Source organism: Neoarius graeffei, chromosome 28, assembly GCF_027579695.1.
Source record: "Neoarius graeffei isolate fNeoGra1 chromosome 28, fNeoGra1.pri, whole genome shotgun sequence".
Lineage (NCBI taxonomy): Eukaryota > Metazoa > Chordata > Actinopteri > Siluriformes > Ariidae > Neoarius > Neoarius graeffei.
The window spans coordinates 33,360,566-33,379,607 of record NC_083596.1 but is presented as its reverse complement, the minus strand read 5'-3'; the positions used below and the strand labels follow the sequence as shown (position 1 = coordinate 33,379,607).

At 39.2% G+C, this 19,042-nt stretch overlaps 1 protein-coding gene across 4 annotated transcripts in view; it reads right to left on the bottom strand.

The window, feature by feature from the left end:
• arhgef28a (Rho guanine nucleotide exchange factor (GEF) 28a) overlaps positions 1–19,042 on the bottom strand; it is a 269,023-nt gene that overhangs the window by 27,713 nt on the left and 222,268 nt on the right. For 3 of the 4 annotated variants that reach the window (XM_060913034.1, XM_060913039.1, XM_060913036.1), the window contains 10 exons: positions 18,513–18,653; positions 17,471–17,721; positions 15,720–15,845; positions 15,469–15,586; positions 15,009–15,260; positions 12,792–12,868; positions 12,336–12,514; positions 10,533–10,624; positions 10,138–10,320; positions 9,205–9,479 (listed from right to left, as the gene is read on the bottom strand). In XM_060913034.1, the coding sequence (XP_060769017.1) occupies positions 9,205–9,479; positions 10,138–10,320; positions 10,533–10,624; positions 12,336–12,514; positions 12,792–12,868; positions 15,009–15,260; positions 15,469–15,586; positions 15,720–15,845; positions 17,471–17,721; positions 18,513–18,653 (1,694 nt within the window). The remainder of the gene's footprint in view (positions 1–9,204; positions 9,480–10,137; positions 10,321–10,532; positions 10,625–12,335; positions 12,515–12,791; positions 12,869–15,008; positions 15,261–15,468; positions 15,587–15,719; positions 15,846–17,470; positions 17,722–18,512; positions 18,654–19,042) is intronic. The other variant, XM_060913035.1, reaches the window with a different exon arrangement.

Sequence of the window (19,042 nt, the reverse complement as noted above, 5' to 3'; positions counted from 1 at the left end):
AGCGAAAAGCTGACAGAGAGTGCAGAGTTTTTAAAGAACAGTGGACCACCGATTATTTTTTCGTTCAGTGTAAGGACCGTGCAGTTTGTCTTGTATGTAAAGAAAGTGTGCCGGTTTTCAAAGAATATAATCTGCGTCGTCACTATGAAACCCGCCACAAAGCAGGGTTCGAATTATAAATTTGACCCTATGGGGGTCTCTATTTTAAAAAAAAAAAAAAAGCAATGCATACTCGCTCTCCTGGACCAGCGCACTTTTGCGCACTGCAGTGCACAGCTTTCACACACAGGCGCACGCATGCACGCGCACACACGGTGTTGCATATATATATATATATATATATATGAAAAATTATATATATATATATATATATATATATATATATATATATATATATATATATATATATATATTGTGTATATATATATATATATATATATATATATATATATATATATATTATGGCATGCCGTTCAGGAAATTAATCTTTGAATATATTGAATGAATCCCTGAATATATTGAATGAAACTCTGAATATATGGAATGAATCCCCGAATATATTGAATGAAACTTTGAATATGGAATGAAACTCTGAATATATTGAATGAAACTCTGAATATATGGAATGAAACTTTGAATATATTGAATGAATCCCTGAATATATTGAATGAAACTTTGAATATATGGAATGAAACCTTGAATATATGGAATGAAACTCTGAATATATTGAATGAATCCCCGAATATATTGAATGAATCCCCGAATATATTGAATGAAACTTTGAATATATTGAATGAATCCCTGAATATATTGAATGAAACCTTGAATATATGGAATGAAACTCTGAATATATTGAATGAATCCCCGAATATATTGAATGAAACTTTGAATATATTGAATGAATCCCTGAATATATTGAATGAAACTTTGAATATATGGAATGAAACCTAGCTTGAATATATGGAATGAAACTCTGAATATATTGAATGAAACTTTGAATATATTGAATGAATCCCCGAATATATTGAATGAAACTCTGAATATATTGAATGAATCCCCGAATATATTGATTGAAACTCTGAATATATGGAATGAAACTCTGAATATATTGAATGAAACTCTGAATATATGGAATGAAACTCTGAATATATGGAATGAAACTTGGCTGACGTCATGAAGGCACTGCCGACGTCCTGCAGCAAAAATTAGTCAGTCGGCTCGGGATTTGGTTGCGGCTATTTTAAACAATAAAGACATTGTTAACACTCTGGCGAATGCTTGTGGTTTTATTAGTGTTTACTTCTTTTATGTGCAACGAAGCTACGGTGACAAAGGTCATTTCCCTCGTGGATCATATTTGTATAACGGTATTTTCTGTATATAAAACTAATTTGTAAATTTTGTCTGTCGAGTTTTACAGCGTTTCTCAATATACTCTAATACTCTCCTCTGAGTCAGAGTTTTTCTTGGGACCTGTTGTCTGTCTGCCGAGCTGTGGGAGCGGGGGCAGAATACAAAGTTTCATTCCATATATTCAAGGTTTCATTCCATATATTCAAAGTTTCATTCAATATATTCAGGGATTCATTCAATATATTCAAAGTTTCATTCAATATATTCGGGGATTCATTCAATATATTCAAAGTTTCATTCCATATATTCAAAGTTTCATTCAATATATTCAAAGTTTCATTCCATATATTCAGAGTTTCATTCAATATATTCGGGGATTCATTCAATATATTCAAAGTTTCATTCAATATATTCAGAGTTTCATTCCATATATTCAAGGTTTCATTCCATATATTCAAAGTTTCATTCCATATATTCAGGGATTCATTCAATATATTCAAAGTTTCATTCAATATATTCGGGGATTCATTCAATATATTCAAAGTTTCATTCAATATATTCAGAGTTTCATTCCATATATTCAAGGTTTCATTCCATATATTCAAAGTTTCATTCCATATATTCAGGGATTCATTCAATATATTCAAAGTTTCATTCAATATATTCGGGGATTCATTCAATATATTCAAAGTTTCATTCAATATATTCAGAGTTTCATTCCATATATTCAAGGTTTCATTCCATATATTCAGGGATTCATTCAATATATTCGGGGATTCATTCCATATATTCAGAGTTTCATTCAATATATTCAGGGATTCATTCAATATATTCACAGATTAATTTCCTGAACGGCATGCCATAATATATATATATATATATATATATATATATATATATATATATATATATATATATATATATATTGTTAAACAAAGGAAGATCGTTGTGAGATAGAGGACAAGTCTTCTTCGGACTTAACTTCACATTCGATTTCGCAGGCTGCAAATTTCAGTTTGCGTGCATAATGGTGTGGTGGTGAAGTACAGCCGTACATGTTGCAGTTTAATAACACGTTCAATACAAAGTTATGGCTGCATGGTGATCGGAAATGAAATGAGTTTTATTTATATTTATATGGTGATATAGGCTATTCAAGCTTCTTATGGTGATATATGACGTATTTGAGAGACTTCCACAGAAAATTAAGTTTGCTTCTTTCATGGGAGCCTGAGGGAATGGGAGCTCAGCTCCCATTGGCTCCCACGTAATTCGAACTATGCCACAAAGAGTATGCTAGTTTGCGAGGGCAAACAAGAGAAGACAGGATTCGGAGGATGAAATGCGGACTGGCTGCACAACAGAATGTATTCCTTCACCAAACCCAGATCAACCAGGCTGCTGTCCGAGCTAGCTATAAGGTAGCTCACCTACTAGCTACCCATGGAAAGCCGTTTACTGATGGGGACTTTGTTAAAGTATGCATGCTTGCTGTGGCCGAGGAGGTGTGTCCCGACAAGAAGGATGCGCTCAACGCGGCGAGTCTCTCCGCACCTACTATGACCAGGCGAACCGAAGATTTGGGGGACAACGTGTATGACCAGCTGAATGAGAAAGCGTCAGAATTCGAGTTTTTTGCTTTGGCCATGGATGAGAGCAATGACGTGCAGGACACAGCACAACTGCTGTGATCTATTGATCTGACTATAAGATTAGGGATAGATTAGGGATAAAATTAGCTCATGTTTTAAGTCGTTCAAATTCTGTAAAGCTGCTTTGCGACAATGTTTATTGTTAAAAGCGCTGTACAAATAAACTTGATTTGATTTGAAACTTGATTTTGATCTATTGATCTATTGCTCATATTATTATAATTTCATTGTTTTTTAAAATGTATTTATTTTATAGGCCTATTTATTTGACCTTTATTAAGTGCTGCATACAATTATTATTAATATTATTAATGATATCAACAGGCCTACCTACAATTTATAATTTTCCACTCACCTTTGCCAGTGTCAATCACCTCAACCAGGCAGATGTTTCTTACCTTGACAGCTTTGATATTATTTTTATTAGAAAATAAATAAATGGAATATCAGTGGTATTTCAAATTAAAACAAAGTGTGAAGACTTGATTACTACTTTTGCAAACCACTAGTAAAGATAAACAAATATGTGCCAGGAATCAAGTGTTGATATAGTAGTATGGATATAGTAGTGTGGCTGGCTGTGCCAGGCTAGTAATCTCTACTACACAATGAGGCCTGCTGGTGGTCATATTTGTCTGGGTTATACAATTCTATGTGATATAGCTGACCCGACCCCGGCCCCCATCACAGTCAGGAACGACAATGTGGCCCCCAGAGAAAAAAGTTTGGTGACCCCTGCTGTATGGTATAGCGTGATGGCAACCGTGAAAAAACAAAAGCATGTTTGATTTCGGCTTTGCAGAAAAAACTGGTAAGTCTTGTGGAAAACGCCCAGCAGTGCTCTCCACGGGCGCTTTTAAAGTGGTGCACCGTGACGTTGTAATTCTGGCCTGCCACCCTTCCCTTGGCCAAAAAAAAAAAACCTTCATCAGTATACACCAAATAAATTGTAAAGCTTTATTATAATTTTGTAACTAACACGCAGAAGACCATTAAACGAATTCATATGGAGCTACCTGAAGTGGCCATACGATTGCAATAGAAAGCCATCTGGCCAGCTGCATACAGATGGACACACAAAGCCCTGCAGATTGAGGTCCATCCCTGCGTTACACTACACTGCACCATATTACACTATAGATAGTTTTCACTGACGTCACGGTGTTCCGGGGAACGCCCTCCAGCCGCCATATTGTGGGGCAAACAAAGGACCATCGCCATTACCGGCTACGTTATCTCGGACGAATTTATAAAGTTATATAGTCAGTTTTCTAAAATAAAGATCAATGTCGCCAAAATCAAGCAAATGGAAGTATATGGATACATTGAACGACATCTCACGACAACGGTGTGCAGCCAAACTGGCCTTGATTGGGGGAATTGACCCCTACGAAGTGGACAAAGATGCATTTTCAAGTGACTATGCAGGGCTGCCATCCATATCGTACCCTGATATTGTGAACTATTTCGTGAATAGTAAAAGTGCCTACACACTTGACGACCTCAAAGCATACAAATCGCTGGAGTCATACAATTATTTTGTCTGTGGCTGGGTCCGTGAAGTCTACCATATAAAAACAAGTGACAGTTGTGTCCTAATTACAGCCAAGGTATGTAAACATTGGAATTTTAGAGCTCTCAACACTGCATATAAATATGTGTGTGTGTGTATAATATCGAGTTGATTTAAGACTATTATGAATACTGTGCAATATTACTTTGCATCGGAAAGCTGCGCACATTTGCGCGAAGCTGCGCAAATGTGCGCAGCTTTCCGATTCACTGTTTTTTTCTCATCCTTATACTTCCTATGTTTCATGGACTGTAACGGATTTGCTTATTTAGTAATTTTAATACAGAATTTACTTTGAAATTATAATCAGACACTCCAACGCCCCCCCTAAAAAAAAAAAATCGGATCTGCATGATTCAGCCGTGAAAAAGGCGGCATCCGCCAAAAGGCGCACTGTTTGCATCCTTGCATACAGAATAGACCTAAAATGTTTTTCAAAAAATGACCCTTGCGTAAGTGAAGTGACAAGTGTCAAATAGAAACGTGACAAATGAGCGATATTAAGTGTACAATACAATGTAAACGTACACTCAGCGGTTCCAGTTAGGCATTCTCAAGAGATTGTTTACACGATGTTTTGGTTTCCAAAAACAAACTTAAACACAATTGATTGTTTATTTAAACAACTTACTACTTATAAAATGATTGGAGCAGACTTTGCTGTGTTTGGAAGGCTGATAATCCTTGCGGTTGATTCTTGCAAGCCATAGATTTCTCCTTTGTATGCTGAGTTTCTTTGTTTGCTCGCCTTCGTGCTCCCGTACAGTGGGAATTCCATAAAAGCTCTGCTTGACGTCATCATCTGACCTATTACGAAAGCCGTGAATACAACAGGTGTGCACCATTGCTAGCTTTAAATAGCCTGCTTGGGTTCTTTTGAAGACTTTGTACTCGCGTGTTACAATGTGTGCTCAGTGACCCGTACGGTAAGCTTGATGGCCCGCCACTAGGGAATCCCCGACTTTGTGACGTCATGTGAAAACTATCTATACTGACACATAGTAACGTTGGAAGCTACAAGCTGCAACTAGCCAGCGGCTGAATAACTTTACGGGTGTTTGTAATGTTATTGTGCAACGGTTACGCTTATCTATCGTCTTTTCTGACCATACACAGTTACAGTAATCATACAACAGCGCGCGCACACACGCGCGCACACACACACACACACACACACTAGTTAAGTTCAGGTCTTTTATTTTACATATCTGCGATTGTGTAGGCGAGAGCTGCATTTTCCCATTGCTTCACTGTGGTTATTTACTGCAGGACTTCTGGGTTCCTGGATCAAAGGACCTGAACTACGGAGGCTGGGGTGGCTTTGTAGTGCCAGTCTCGGGCATGTGCACCAGCTCGTGCATGGATTGGAGTGGTTTCACCCAATTAACATTATGTGTATTGTAAAAAATGTATGCATTTATTGTAATTGGGTATTTTGTTTATGCATGGAAGTTCATTTATTTTTCACACACAGAAAAAAATATAATTCAGGGATGCGCAACAGGCGCATCAGTCTCAACTGAAATATCAAATGAGTCTCACATTAACAAAGATATGTACAGTAAGAATGTGTTAATTTTTTGTAAAATGATTTTAACAGTGATTTAGCATTTCCTATCCATTTATTGGCCAGTTTCACTGTCAAAAAAAGCCCAAAGTCCGTTAGCTTCTGGCCCCCCACTGGGGTTCCTCCCCCTCTTATTTCTGAGAACTGGAGAACCCTGCCCAGTTTACATTTTAAAAGTTATTGCTATTTTATTGCCATGGAGAGCTAACGATTGGCTGTTAGAAATTGCAAAATTCGTTTTCGGCCAGGAGGGCGAAGCTCCCCTGGTCCCCCCACCAGGGCATTGCCCTGGACCCACATGGCGGCCCCCATGACCCCCGGCCTAATCTGTTACTTTTCACATTTCATCTGTTGTTTACCATACTAATGAAAACTGGACATGAATGTTTTACTGGGAAACTCGCCACTCATATTTTTCATATGAGCTACATCCGGGACATGGAGAACCAAAACCATGACATAAATCTCAGTCACTCATGAGAAAATCATTGAATTGTTTTAATAAAATTGGGTAATTTTTGCTTGTGAATGTGAATTTTTGCTTGTGTATAATGAAAAGAAAATCACAAGTTGTCTTGAAGATATGAAGTTTATCTTCTCGTGTTGAAAAACTCATTTTTCATATGAAATGCACTGCGGATCTGAGTGACTTATTAAAATAATATTGGCTGGTCTTGAGTGGTCTATCAGATATATTTCATTCAGCTAGCATGATGTTGAACAAGTTGAAGATGAGTTCAGTGTCATGCTAGCTGAATGGAATACATCTGACAGACCACGAAAAAAAGCCAACCAATATTATTAGTATAATACATACACACTCTTCATATCAGCATTCTCAAAGGCCAACGCTAGCTTACCCACAACTCTGTGCTGTTAGTGCAGCAGTCCAGTTACCTTCCAGTCAGTGTAGCAGTAGCGTTAGCGAAGGCCAACGCTAGCTTACCTGCGACTCTGTGCTGTTAGCGTGGCAGTCCAGCTACCTTCCAGCTAGAGCTGGGCAATATGGCCTAAAAAAAATCTTCGATTTTTTCACAAAAAATCCGATTTTCTAATCAATTTTTCCCCCCTACTAAAAATCAAACTACAGATGACAAAGAAATGGTTCAAAACAAGTTTTACCTTTATTGTGTTTTCACTTAAATTTCCCCTTTGGGGTTAAAGTGCAACCAAAAACAAGCCAAAAAACAAGCTTATAGATGAGATAACATCGCGATAGCATCTGTGATTGCCTCCCACCGCGCCCCATTCTTATCATCAGGCACACAGTTTGAAAATGTGTCCGGGATGGCTGCTTGCTTTACTTTGGATGGTGTGCTCATGCTGTGTCTGTTTTTATTCCACTGGGAGCAGCACTTCTCCCACTCCGCTGCATGCTTTTGTTTAAGGTGTTGGAATAAATTCGTTGGAATAAAGTTGTGGCTTTCCCCTCAATCGCTGCCATGTTGTTTGTGTGCGTCTATGGCAAATGCGCGGGAGGAGGGCTATTGTGTCAGTGCCCGATCCGTTCTGCTCATGCGCAGAGGGGAGCGTTGGTGGCAGAAGTTAAAACTGAGAGAAAAACGATTTTCATAAAAACACATCATCCTTAACTGTAAATTCGAATTAATCGATAAAATCGATTTATCGTCCAGCTCTACTTCCAGCCAGCGTAACAGTAGCGTCAGCGAAAGCCAACACTAGCTTACACATGACTTGGTGCTGTTAGCATGGCAGTCCAGCTACCTTCCAGCCGGCATAAGAAGGCCAACGCTAGCTTACCCGCGACTTGGTGCTGTTTGCGTGGCAGTCCAGTTACCTTCCAGTCAGTGTAACAGTAGCGTTAGTGAAGGCCAACACTAGCTTACCCACAACTCGGTGCTGTTAACACAGCAGTCCAGTTACCTTCCAGCTGGTGTAGCAGTAGCATTAGCGAAAGCCAATGCCAGCTGATACGTGACTCATTGCTGTTAATGCGGCAGTCCAGTTACCTTCCAGACAGTGTAGCAGTAGCATTAGCAAAGGCCAACGCTAGCTGTCCCGCGACTTGGTACTGTTACCACAGCAGTCCAGATACCTTCCAGGCAGTGTAACAGTAGCATTAGCGAAGGCCAAATGCTAGTTGACCAGCAACTCTGTGCTGTTCGTGCAGCAGTCCATTTACTTTCAAGCTGGTGTAGCGTTAGCGAAGACCAACACTAGTTTACCTGTGATTCTGTGCTATTAGCGCAGCAGTCCAGTTACCTTCCAGCCGGTGTGCTAGCGAAGGCCAATACTAGCGCAGTTAAGCCAAATATTATTATTATTACTACTACTACTATTATTATTTTCCCTGTGTAATTTACTTAGTTACTTTTAAAATCAACATCGACAGCTACACACAACAGAACTACCTGGCAGCCAAAATTCTCTCAAAATCTTCTGTTTTTAATGAAGCAAACCTGGCGGCCATGTTTGTCTACAAATTGTCACTGTCGCTCGCCAATGCAGAAGTTTTACGTCTCCAACGTGTGATGTCACATCTTGTCAATGCTCATTCTTCATTGGGTACAGTGATGTGTAGGATAAGTGATATGATAATATTGCATGCCATCAATAAACTCACTAGAAAGGAATGGCATACAATGTTTTTATTCCATGGAAAAAGTGGTCTGTATGTATAACAATTTCTGATCTTTCACTCTGATGATGTCACTCCCAGTGTTTTCCCTGCTGATGCGCATCGTCAAAATGGTGAATCGGTTCAAAATTACAATTTTTTTGATTAACTTGCGTATTTTATTTGTGGACGCGTCCATATAATATAAAGAACATTACACGATGGCTGAAAGATATGAAGTTTATCTTCTCGTGCTGAAAATATTTTCACTTGTTTGTTTCGCTCACCACTCAAAGATAAACTTCACATCTTCGTGCAACCATGTAATATCCTCTATTTATTAATGTCTGGCTAGTGTCTTTATTTTCTCTTGAAATAATTAACTGTGAGGTCACTCTATAACAGCAGAGTTACATGAAGCTTTGCATGGCACTTTATTTGACCACTGAGTTCATATGGTGTGTGAACTGCATATTTTTACCTTAAGGTGCATATTATGATTGTCAGTTGCACTGTTTTGACTCCGAAGCTTGAGCTCGAAGCTGTCTTCTCCCCTCAACTCCTCTTCCTCACTCCTTACAGCATCCACTGCTTGGGGTTCTTCTTCAGCAAGCACTGTAGGAGGAGTTGGAGCAGGAAGCGGTACCTCTAGCTGAGTGGTGGAGTCAGAAGGGTTCTGTTCCTCAGGTGCAGGCAAAGGGCCTGGATGGGAAGGGGAGTTGCAGTGAAATGACAGTGCTTCTTTTAGACTCTCCACTGGAAAAAAAACAAACAGGAGAAAAAAGAAAGCCTTCAGCCTTTCTGTTTCATATATCTTAGCTGGCAAAGGTAAGGAAGGGTCAAGTCTGGAAGCCACAGAATGAGATTCCAGTTCAGGATTGTCACACCCCCAAATTTAACCTCAAAATTCAATTCATCAGATATTTAACTGCATGCAATAATTGCATTTCCCAAACAATATGATATTATTCTACACTACACAGTCTAAAGAGAAAACTTTTTATTGAAAGCAGTCAAGAAGATAATGCATTTTTTTTAGATCTGTAATAGCTGAATTAAAATTGAGTTGTGTGTATGTAGTGAGGAGATAATAGTGAAATTCACATGTTGGTATTCGGCCCTTAGACACAGCTATGGACTTGTGAGATAGCACTTGTGTGAGGTGATATTTACAAAACAATAGGTTGAGCTGGATTCAAGTGCTATTTTATAAGTTTAACATGATTGGAGAATTTATGTGACTGTCTCACTGATACAGTGTGAATATTATTCAGATATGGATTAAACTGCATCAGAAAAATAAATTCCAAAGCAAGTGAATAGAATTTTATTTTAGTTCTAGACAATTTATACAGCTGGTGTTAGAATATTTTGCACCCGAGAATGCACTAGAGCGTGAATGGGAGTATCTCACCTTCTTTAAGTGCAGCACTGAGCAGAACAGCAGCATTAGGGAGCTCTTCTGTGTCAGGGTGCACCAGCAGCTTTAGTTCTGGGCTGATATTTCTGTGGCCCACCATGGCTGTGAGCTCAGCATAGATGTGGAGCTTCTCCTCCAGACTGGAGCAGATCAGCTGGTCATGACTGCAGAGAGACTCTGCCAGACAACATGGAGATTAAGTGAAATTTTAGAAATAGCTTCCGGCCACCTCCTCTAGCTGAGCTAATGAGTATGCCAAAGGCAAGTCGGCATGTTAAATGATTCACAAACATATCAAGGAAAGAACTCTCAAACATTTTTGGGACAATGAGTCCATTTTAAGGGCCCAAAACTGACACCACATCTGTCAGTTTTATTTAGTGCATCACCTTGTAGCTTCTGAATTTTCTGGTTCTTGGCCTCTGCTGCTCTCCGCTCTTCTTCTGACTCACTTGCTGTGTCCTCCTCCTTCTCATGGCAACTAGAAATAGAGGAAAGTATGTCAGACTACATATAGTGCTACAGTGGTGCTTGAAAGTTTGTGAACCCATTAGAATTTTGTATATTTCTGCATAAATATGATCTAAAACATCAGATTTTCACACAAGTCCTAAAAGTAGAAAAAGAGAACCCAGTTAAACAAATGAGACAAAAATATTATACTTGGTCATTTATTTATTGAGGAAAATGAGCCAATATTACATATCTGTGAGTGGCAAAAGTATGTGAAACTCTAGGATTAGCAGTTAATTTGAAGGTGAAATTAGAGTCAGGTGTTTTCAATCAATGGGATGACGATCAGATGTGAGTGGGCACCCTGTTTTATTTAAAGAACAGGGATCTATTAAAGTCTGATCTTTACAACAAATGTTTGTAGAAGTGTATCATGGTATGAACAAAGGAGATTTCTGAGGACCGCAGAAAAAGTGTTATTGATTCTCATCAGGCTGGAAAAGGTTACAAAACCATCTCTAAAGAGTTTGGACTCCACCAATCCACATTCAGACAGATTATATACAAATGGAGGAAACTCAAGACCCAGGAGTGGTTGACCAACAAAGATCACTCCAAGAGCAAGGCGTGTAATAGTCGGCGAGGTCACCAAGGACCCCAGGGTAACTTCTAAGCAACTGAAGGCCTCTCTCACATTGGCTAATGTTAATGTTCATGAATCCACCATCAGGAGAACAACAATGGTGTGCATGGCAGGGTTGCAAGGAGAAAGCCATTGCTCTCCAAAAAGAACATTGCTACTCGTCTGCAGTTCGCTAAAGATCACGTGAACAAGCAAGAAGGCTATTGGAAAAATGTTTTGTGGACGGATGAGACCAAAATAGAACTTTTTGCTTTAAATGAGAAGCATTATGTTTGGAGAAAGGAAAACACTGCATTCCAGCATAAGAACCTTATCTCATCTGTGAAACATGGTGGTGGTAGTATCATGGTTTGGGCCTGTTTTGCTGCATCTGGGCCAGGACGGCTTGCCATCCTTGATGGAACAATGAATTCTGAATTATACCAGCAAATTCTAAAGGAAAATGTCAGGACATCTGTCCATGAACTGAATGTCAAGAGAAGGTGGGTCATGCAGCAAGACAACGACCCTAAGCACACAAGTCGTTCTATCAAAGAATGGTTAAAAAAGAATAAAGTTAATGTTTTGGAATGGCCAAGTCAAAGTCCTGACCTTAATCCAATCGAAATGTTGTGGAAGGACCTGAAGCAAGCAGTTCATGTGAGGAAACCCACCGACATCCCAGAGTTGAAGCTGTTCTGTATGGAGGAATGGGCTAAAATTCCTCCAAGCCAGTGTGCTGGACTGATCAACAGTTACTGGAAACATTTAGTTGCAGTTATTGCTGCACAAGGGGGTCACACCAGATACTGAAAGCAAATGTTCACATACTTTTGCCACTCATAGATATGTAATATTGGATCATTTTCCTCAATAAATAAATGACCTAGTATTTTTGTTTCATTTGTTTAACTGGGTTCTCTTGATCTACTTTTAGGACTTTTGTGAAAATCTGATGTTGTTTTAGGTCATTTATGCAGAAATATAGAAAATTCTAAAGGGTTCACAAACTTTCAAGCACCACTGTAAATCTGGACCAAAACTATTAAACTATTACACTAGCTTGATGCTTTACCCAAACAAACAAACAAACACACCCACAATAACCTATACCCACATCACCACTGCTTCTCGGATAAGCCTCATCCAGGTGTTGCGCTCATCTTTAGTTGCTGCGTGCACCTCGTACATCTCGGGGCCACTGGAGGAGGCACTGATTAGGAACATGCCTCTCTCCTCATTAGCCACCTCCCTCACTATCAACTTTTGCAGGGAGATCACCGGACATTTCTGGTCCTGAGAGGATAAGAACAAGTTAAAAAGACCTACAGGCAGAACCCCTAGTCTAAACTGTGTTACTTTAACGTTTGGACTGTTTCCTACAACTGATGTTTTTTTTTTCTTTCATCTGAGTGACTAAAAACTGAACATGTTTTTAAAAAATAAAAATAAAAAAAAAAAACACCCCAAGTGCACTAATTCAACTCAATTATTGTAATTTACACATACATTTATTACGTCATTCTAAATCCTTTGCACTGCATGCCTGAATAGTAATGCAATAAAGACATACAACCGCAGCAAAGATGTATTTTTGATCCTTCTCCTGGAGTAATACCAGCAGATCAGTCAGCAGGAGGGCTAGCACATCTGAATAAGCATAAACACATGGCATAAAAAGACAAACACATGAGTTGAGCGATCTTCAGTGACATTCAACATTCAAGTGATCAAGATGGATACAAACAGATATATTTATAACTTCAACTTTCTCCATAAGCCAGTGCAAATGGCTTGTAATTCATCCCTAGATTTTAGCCATTTTAAGTGCTGCTGTTCTGCTACAGTAAATAACATTTTATAGCCATAGATGAGAGTCAAAATAACTGCAACTTCTACCTCCAAGACATTCCTTTAGACACTTTAGTTGTCATTTTGTGTTTCCATCAAACTGTACCTTCTGTGGAGTTTTGTGAGGGTCACTAAATGCTAATAAGTTGTGTTGGGAATGTGCTTTGCACTTTATGGGAGATTGGCATTCTTACAAATGTGTGTGTGTACGCGTGTGAAGAAAATATCCATTTGTGAAACAGTAAATACGGCAAAATAATTGTTAGTTCAGTTTGGCTTATGCAAACATTTACACACAACTTCGTAAACAGGAGTGGTAAATGAGGCCCAGTGTTTTTAAACATTGCGTACACTTTCTAGCTACTTGCTTGCACAACTTATAGGTGGACCATTGCAGATTATAGTTTATTTCATGTTACCTCTCTCAACATGGGCCTCTTCTCAGTCATTTTATAGACACTCCCCAATAAAAACAATAAATTTAGGCAGTACTTTTGCAAGCATAATTTATTACTGGTGAAGGGGATGAAGCTGGATGGAGAATTAGCTGTGTTACTACTAGACAAGCATATAAACACAATCTGTATAAATCTTTGAAATGTGAATTTGTCTGAATGGACGGTGTTACATAATGAGGCAAACAGATATGGATCACTCATAAATCAGTGTGAGACAAATTTCACTTTTACAGAAATATAACTTGGCTTTCAAACAGTAGAATGGTTGTATGCACGTGAAGGTAATATCAAGGCAATCCTTTCTAATGCTAACTGTAGTTGAATCTACAAGACAGGTTTTGACTGCAGTGCTTTGTGTACATGGGCAGGATCAAGGCCAGGCTCAAAAAAAAAAAAATCATTCAATGTTGAATGCTACTTAACGGCTCAAGACCTAATCTTGACCAATTTTGGCTAATCCTGGCTAATGCTCCTTTAAAGCAAAATTAACCACTGTACATAGAGATTAATTATAAAGCAAAGCATTAACTTGTTTTTATGTTAATGTTATATTTTGTTTCAGGTTATATGGGGCCTGTAGCTGATATCTAGTAAACTGGAAAGGACAAAAATTGCAGTTTCATCTTTGTTGCATGGATGGAAAAGTAAGATTTGGAACTAAGCAATGTGTGAGATTCTGGAGAAGGTTCAGTCAGTAAAGTGCTGATGACTGGATGTAGAGCACCCAGTCTGCTAGAGTACAGTCTGAGAATGTGGATGGTAGGGAGCACATACATACACACGTACATATATACACACATACATACATACATACATACATATATATATATATATATATATATATATATATATATATATATATATATATATATATATATCACACAGTACTGGGCAAAAGTCCTAGGCGCATGTAAAGAAATGCTGTAGACCAAAAATGGCTTTAAAAGTAATGAAATGAAGTGGTTCAACATTTTAAAAAATAAAATAAACAGTACTAATCCATAATAAATGAAACAAAGTCAATACTTGGTGTGAGACGCCCCTTTGCTTTAAAAAAAATAAAAATAAAAAATTGTCTCAGGTACAATTAGTGCAGTTTTAGAAGGAAATGAGCTGTAGGTTTTACTGAGCATCTTGCAGAACCAGCCCCAGTTCTTCTGGACACTGTCACACTTGCTTCTTAATTTTACAGCAAAACCCAGTAGCCTTCATTGTGTTTTCTTTTTTTAATCTGAAAAATGGTCTCTTATGGAATATGCTGCTCAGATACAATTTTTTTTCTGTAACATTTAATTTTGTGCTGGAAAATTAACATTTGGAACTCTAAAATGTTTTTGTACTGACTCGATAATGTAGAAGTCATAAAATAGAAATCTCGAACAAAGTTTGTATGAAAAAAATAGGGTGCTGAAGACTTTTGCACAGTACTGTACATCACACTTTGTATGTACATGTTTACTGCATTCTTTCACTTATCTGACCTTTGAGTCTTCCAGTAGCGGTCTTCCAAAGCAACGGGCCATGGTGAAGCAGCGTTCGGCCATTGGTCATGTCGTGCTTACGAAAGGCAGTGCCACTCTTCAGTCTGGCTAAGCTTTTGCTTTCCATGCGGCCAAGCACTTCACTCAGCCATTGACTTTGCTCCCGCTCGCTCACTCGCACATCCACTGCTGAAATCAACTCACGCACCAGAGATAGAGCACCGGAGATATCAGCATGCTCCTGCGTACCCTCTGAGAAAGACAGACAGAAGGAGAAAATAAAGCATACTGATGCTAAAACTAATACAGAGTGTCTTATGTATAAAATGGTACACTGCCCTATGGACTATACACAATGCACTTTAATATGTAGCAACTGATTTTTGTATTGTGGTAACATGTCAAATCGCAACACAGATTACATGGTAATGTTAGACAGGGTGTTTGCACAAAGAGCTACCTTCTGTGTACTGCAGTATCCTCTCTAGAAGCACTGGATACTTTGTAATTCGCTGCGTCACTAACAAAATGCATTCTGGGATCTCTCGTCTCTTTACCAGTGAATTGCTGCTCTGTTGCTGTAAAGAGAACAGGAAGGATTAAACTGTATAGTGCTGATCATGCTACAAGTACAAATGAGGAGAGATTAGAATGAGAACAAAATCAAACCCACTTTCTTATGAAGTATCACTCACATAGGAACATACTCACTTTAATAAAGAGTTGAAATCTTTTGTTCTGCTGCTGAAGCTCCTTGAAGAAGCTGACTGCTTCATTGTGGCGGCTGCAGAACTCCCCGTAGACCCGCTTCATTTTCTCAGCATTCTCCTGAGAGAACTACACACACACACACACAAAGTTATGCAAAATAATGACATACTTTTCTATAGCAGCACAACTGCATGCTGGATAGCAAGATGACTAGTTGCCGGAGTCCCTGCTTGTACTCGGTGCAATATGTATACTGTTCCTACTTATTCAGGTGACATTGGGCATACCTAACCACCTGTGTTTTCTTTCTCTCCCCCCCCCACCCCAAATCTGTCCCTCTGAGTTACATGGAGTCAACAGGAAATCTTTTGGTGGAGACGGTGGGGACCTCGACTGGCTATCGTAGCCTGCAGGGAATCGGCCGTCAGACATTCTGTCGCATGTCCCAGACCCGGTGAAATGTAACTGAATTGTCTTGGCCAGGCCTAAGGGTCCCATCTGCATCTCATCATTGCTGAGGAGTGTGCTCCCATCACCCAATCAAGCATCCAGCCAGAGCAGGTCATGATATATTTTTTACCATATTAACATGCCATTGTGCGTCATGCCTGATGTAAAGACTCTCGTCTCTGCGAGCCTACCACACACATTTTATACTTGTCATTTTTAGGGCATACCTAACAACATGTTTTCTTTCCCCCCCCCATCTGTCCCTCTGAGTTACATGTGATCCTGGGATTGAGATGCTGGCCTCTTCTGCCCCTCGGACCTGCTTGATCCATCCTGGTGCCCTGTGTCTGGTCGGAGTTTTATCGCCCCACTCCTGTGAAGGACGGCCCCATGAGGACAGTTGAGGGTTATACCTGTTAAAACTGTTAATATTATAGTCAGGCTGTCTGTTGTTGCCCAAATGAGGATGGGTTCCCTTTTGAGTCTGGTTCCTCTCGAGGTTTCTTCCTCATGTCGTCTGAGGGAGTTTTTCCTTGCCACCGTCGCCACAGGCTTGCTCATTGGGGATAGATTAGGGATAAAATTAGCTCATGTTTTAAGTCGTTCAAATTCTGTAAAGCTGCTTTGCGACAATGTTTATTGTTAAAAGCGCTGTACAAATAAACTTGATTTGATTTGATTTGATGACTACAGCCCATGTGATTAGTTAATTTTATTCTTATTATTTTATTTATAATGAAAAACTAGGGCGGCACGGTGGTGTAGTGGTTAGCGCTGTCGCCTCACAGCAAGAAGGTCTGGGTTCGAGCCCCGTGGCTGGCAAGGGCCTTTCTGTGTGGAGTTTGCATGTTCTCCCCGTGTCTGCATGGGTTTCCTCCGGGTGCTCCGGTTTCCCCCCACAGTCCAAAGACATGCAGGTTAGGCTAATTGGTGACTCTAAATTGACCGTAGGTGTGAGTGTGAATGGTTGTCTGTGTCTATGTGTCAGCCCTGTGATGACCTGGCGGCTTGTCCAGGGTGTACCCCGCCTTTCGCCCGTAGTCAGCTGGGATAGGCTCCAGCTTGCCTGCGACCCTGTAGAACAGGATAAAGCGGCTAGAGATAATGAGATGAGATGAAAAACTAATTTAAATGACAATTTTCATACCTGGGGTTTCACAGGGAACACTGGACAAAATACTCGACAATAAAATTCCATTTTGTTAACTTATACCAGACCCACATTTAAAATTTTACATCAACCAATAAACCAACATTTTTGAAAACAATTTAGCTATATTTTCTGTAAAAATGTTGCCCACCTGTTGCAGGAGGATATCACCCACATGATGAATGAGGTAGTTCTTATCATTATCAGGCTGCGTGGAGTTATTTCGGCGCTCTGTCATGGCAGAAAGGAAGTCCCTGTGCAGAACAAGAAGCTCGTCCAAGCATGGGAATATCCGACCAATAGCCTCTGCATCCAAGCCCACCTCCTCCCGCATGCCTCGTCTAAACACCTCCGCCATGATTGTCAGCGTTTGCAAGTGGTGTAGCTCCGTATGCATTAGCTCTAAACCAGCATACACACAGCAGTAATTAATTATTTACATTCTTTTCATTGGGATTTGTAGAACTACAATGAACAAAGTAGTACTTTTTTTTAAAAATAAATTCACAAGTTCTTGTATTTTGAAAAATAGGCACTCCTTGTAGTGTACATAACCAAACCATGCATATTCAATTTTTATTTGTTAAGCACTTTTAACAACAGAAATTAAACAAAGCAGCTTCACAAAAATCTGGATGTACAGTTAGATCCTCATGAGCAAGAAAGAGGCATCAGCTGCAACATAACTCCCTGAGAAGACATGAGGAACAAATCTTCCTCAGGATGAAATAGGCTCAAAAGAGAGTGTCTTTGGAGTGACATCGGATAGTGGGTTTATAATCCTTTATTATTCTATAGCTGTATACCTAAAAGGTCCACAGTATTAATGGCATTGAAAGAATATTCAGTATGAGCATATTGTGAATAAGAGTCCTGGGATGAACACAGGACAATCTTTATGATTCCAGCTTCAGCTCTTGGGTCCAAATCTACAGTATCTCAGTGAGATTATCCACTGAAAAATACAGTGAGCAAACTGTTTGGGAAATGCACATCTTTCAGGTATCCATGTGGAACCATCCATCAAAACAGGAAGTAAGTCACAAATCCAGAAAATTCAAACAAAAGTACAGTAGAGCATCAGAATGGCATTCAGATGTTCTGTTTAATGAGTTTGTTCATCAGTCACTTCAGTACTTCAAAGTCTTATTTCTCATCAGACACAATTACTCAAGCTGTTTCCTTTTGCTTACCGTAGATGACATCCTGTCTCTTGATTGTATGTTTTTTCTGCTTCTGGCAGAACTGAGGCTCCACCGCAAGACTCCATGACTCAGCCTCTAAATACAGAGCATCCGTCCCAAAATTGTTCTGTAGAGGAGCATCCACTGTGTCTACAGGAAGACCAACGGATAGATAGATTAACTAATTCACACACAAACATGGTAAAAATAAAGTAGTAAATATCATGAATACAAATTGGAAAACAAAGAAAAGAAATCAAACACATAGAATGAATACAAAGGAGGTGGAAATTGTAAACACTACATTTACTAAATACAACCCTGTTTCCAAAAAAGTTGGGGTGCTGTGTAAAATGTAAGTGAAAACAGAATGCTATAATTTTCAAATCATGGAAACCCTCTATTTCATTGAAAACAGTACAAAGGCAACATATCAGATGTTGAAACTGAGAAATTGTATTGTTTTTAGAAAAATATATGCTTATTTTGAATTTAGTGCCAGTAACGTTTCAAAAAAAGTTGGCACATGGACAACAAAA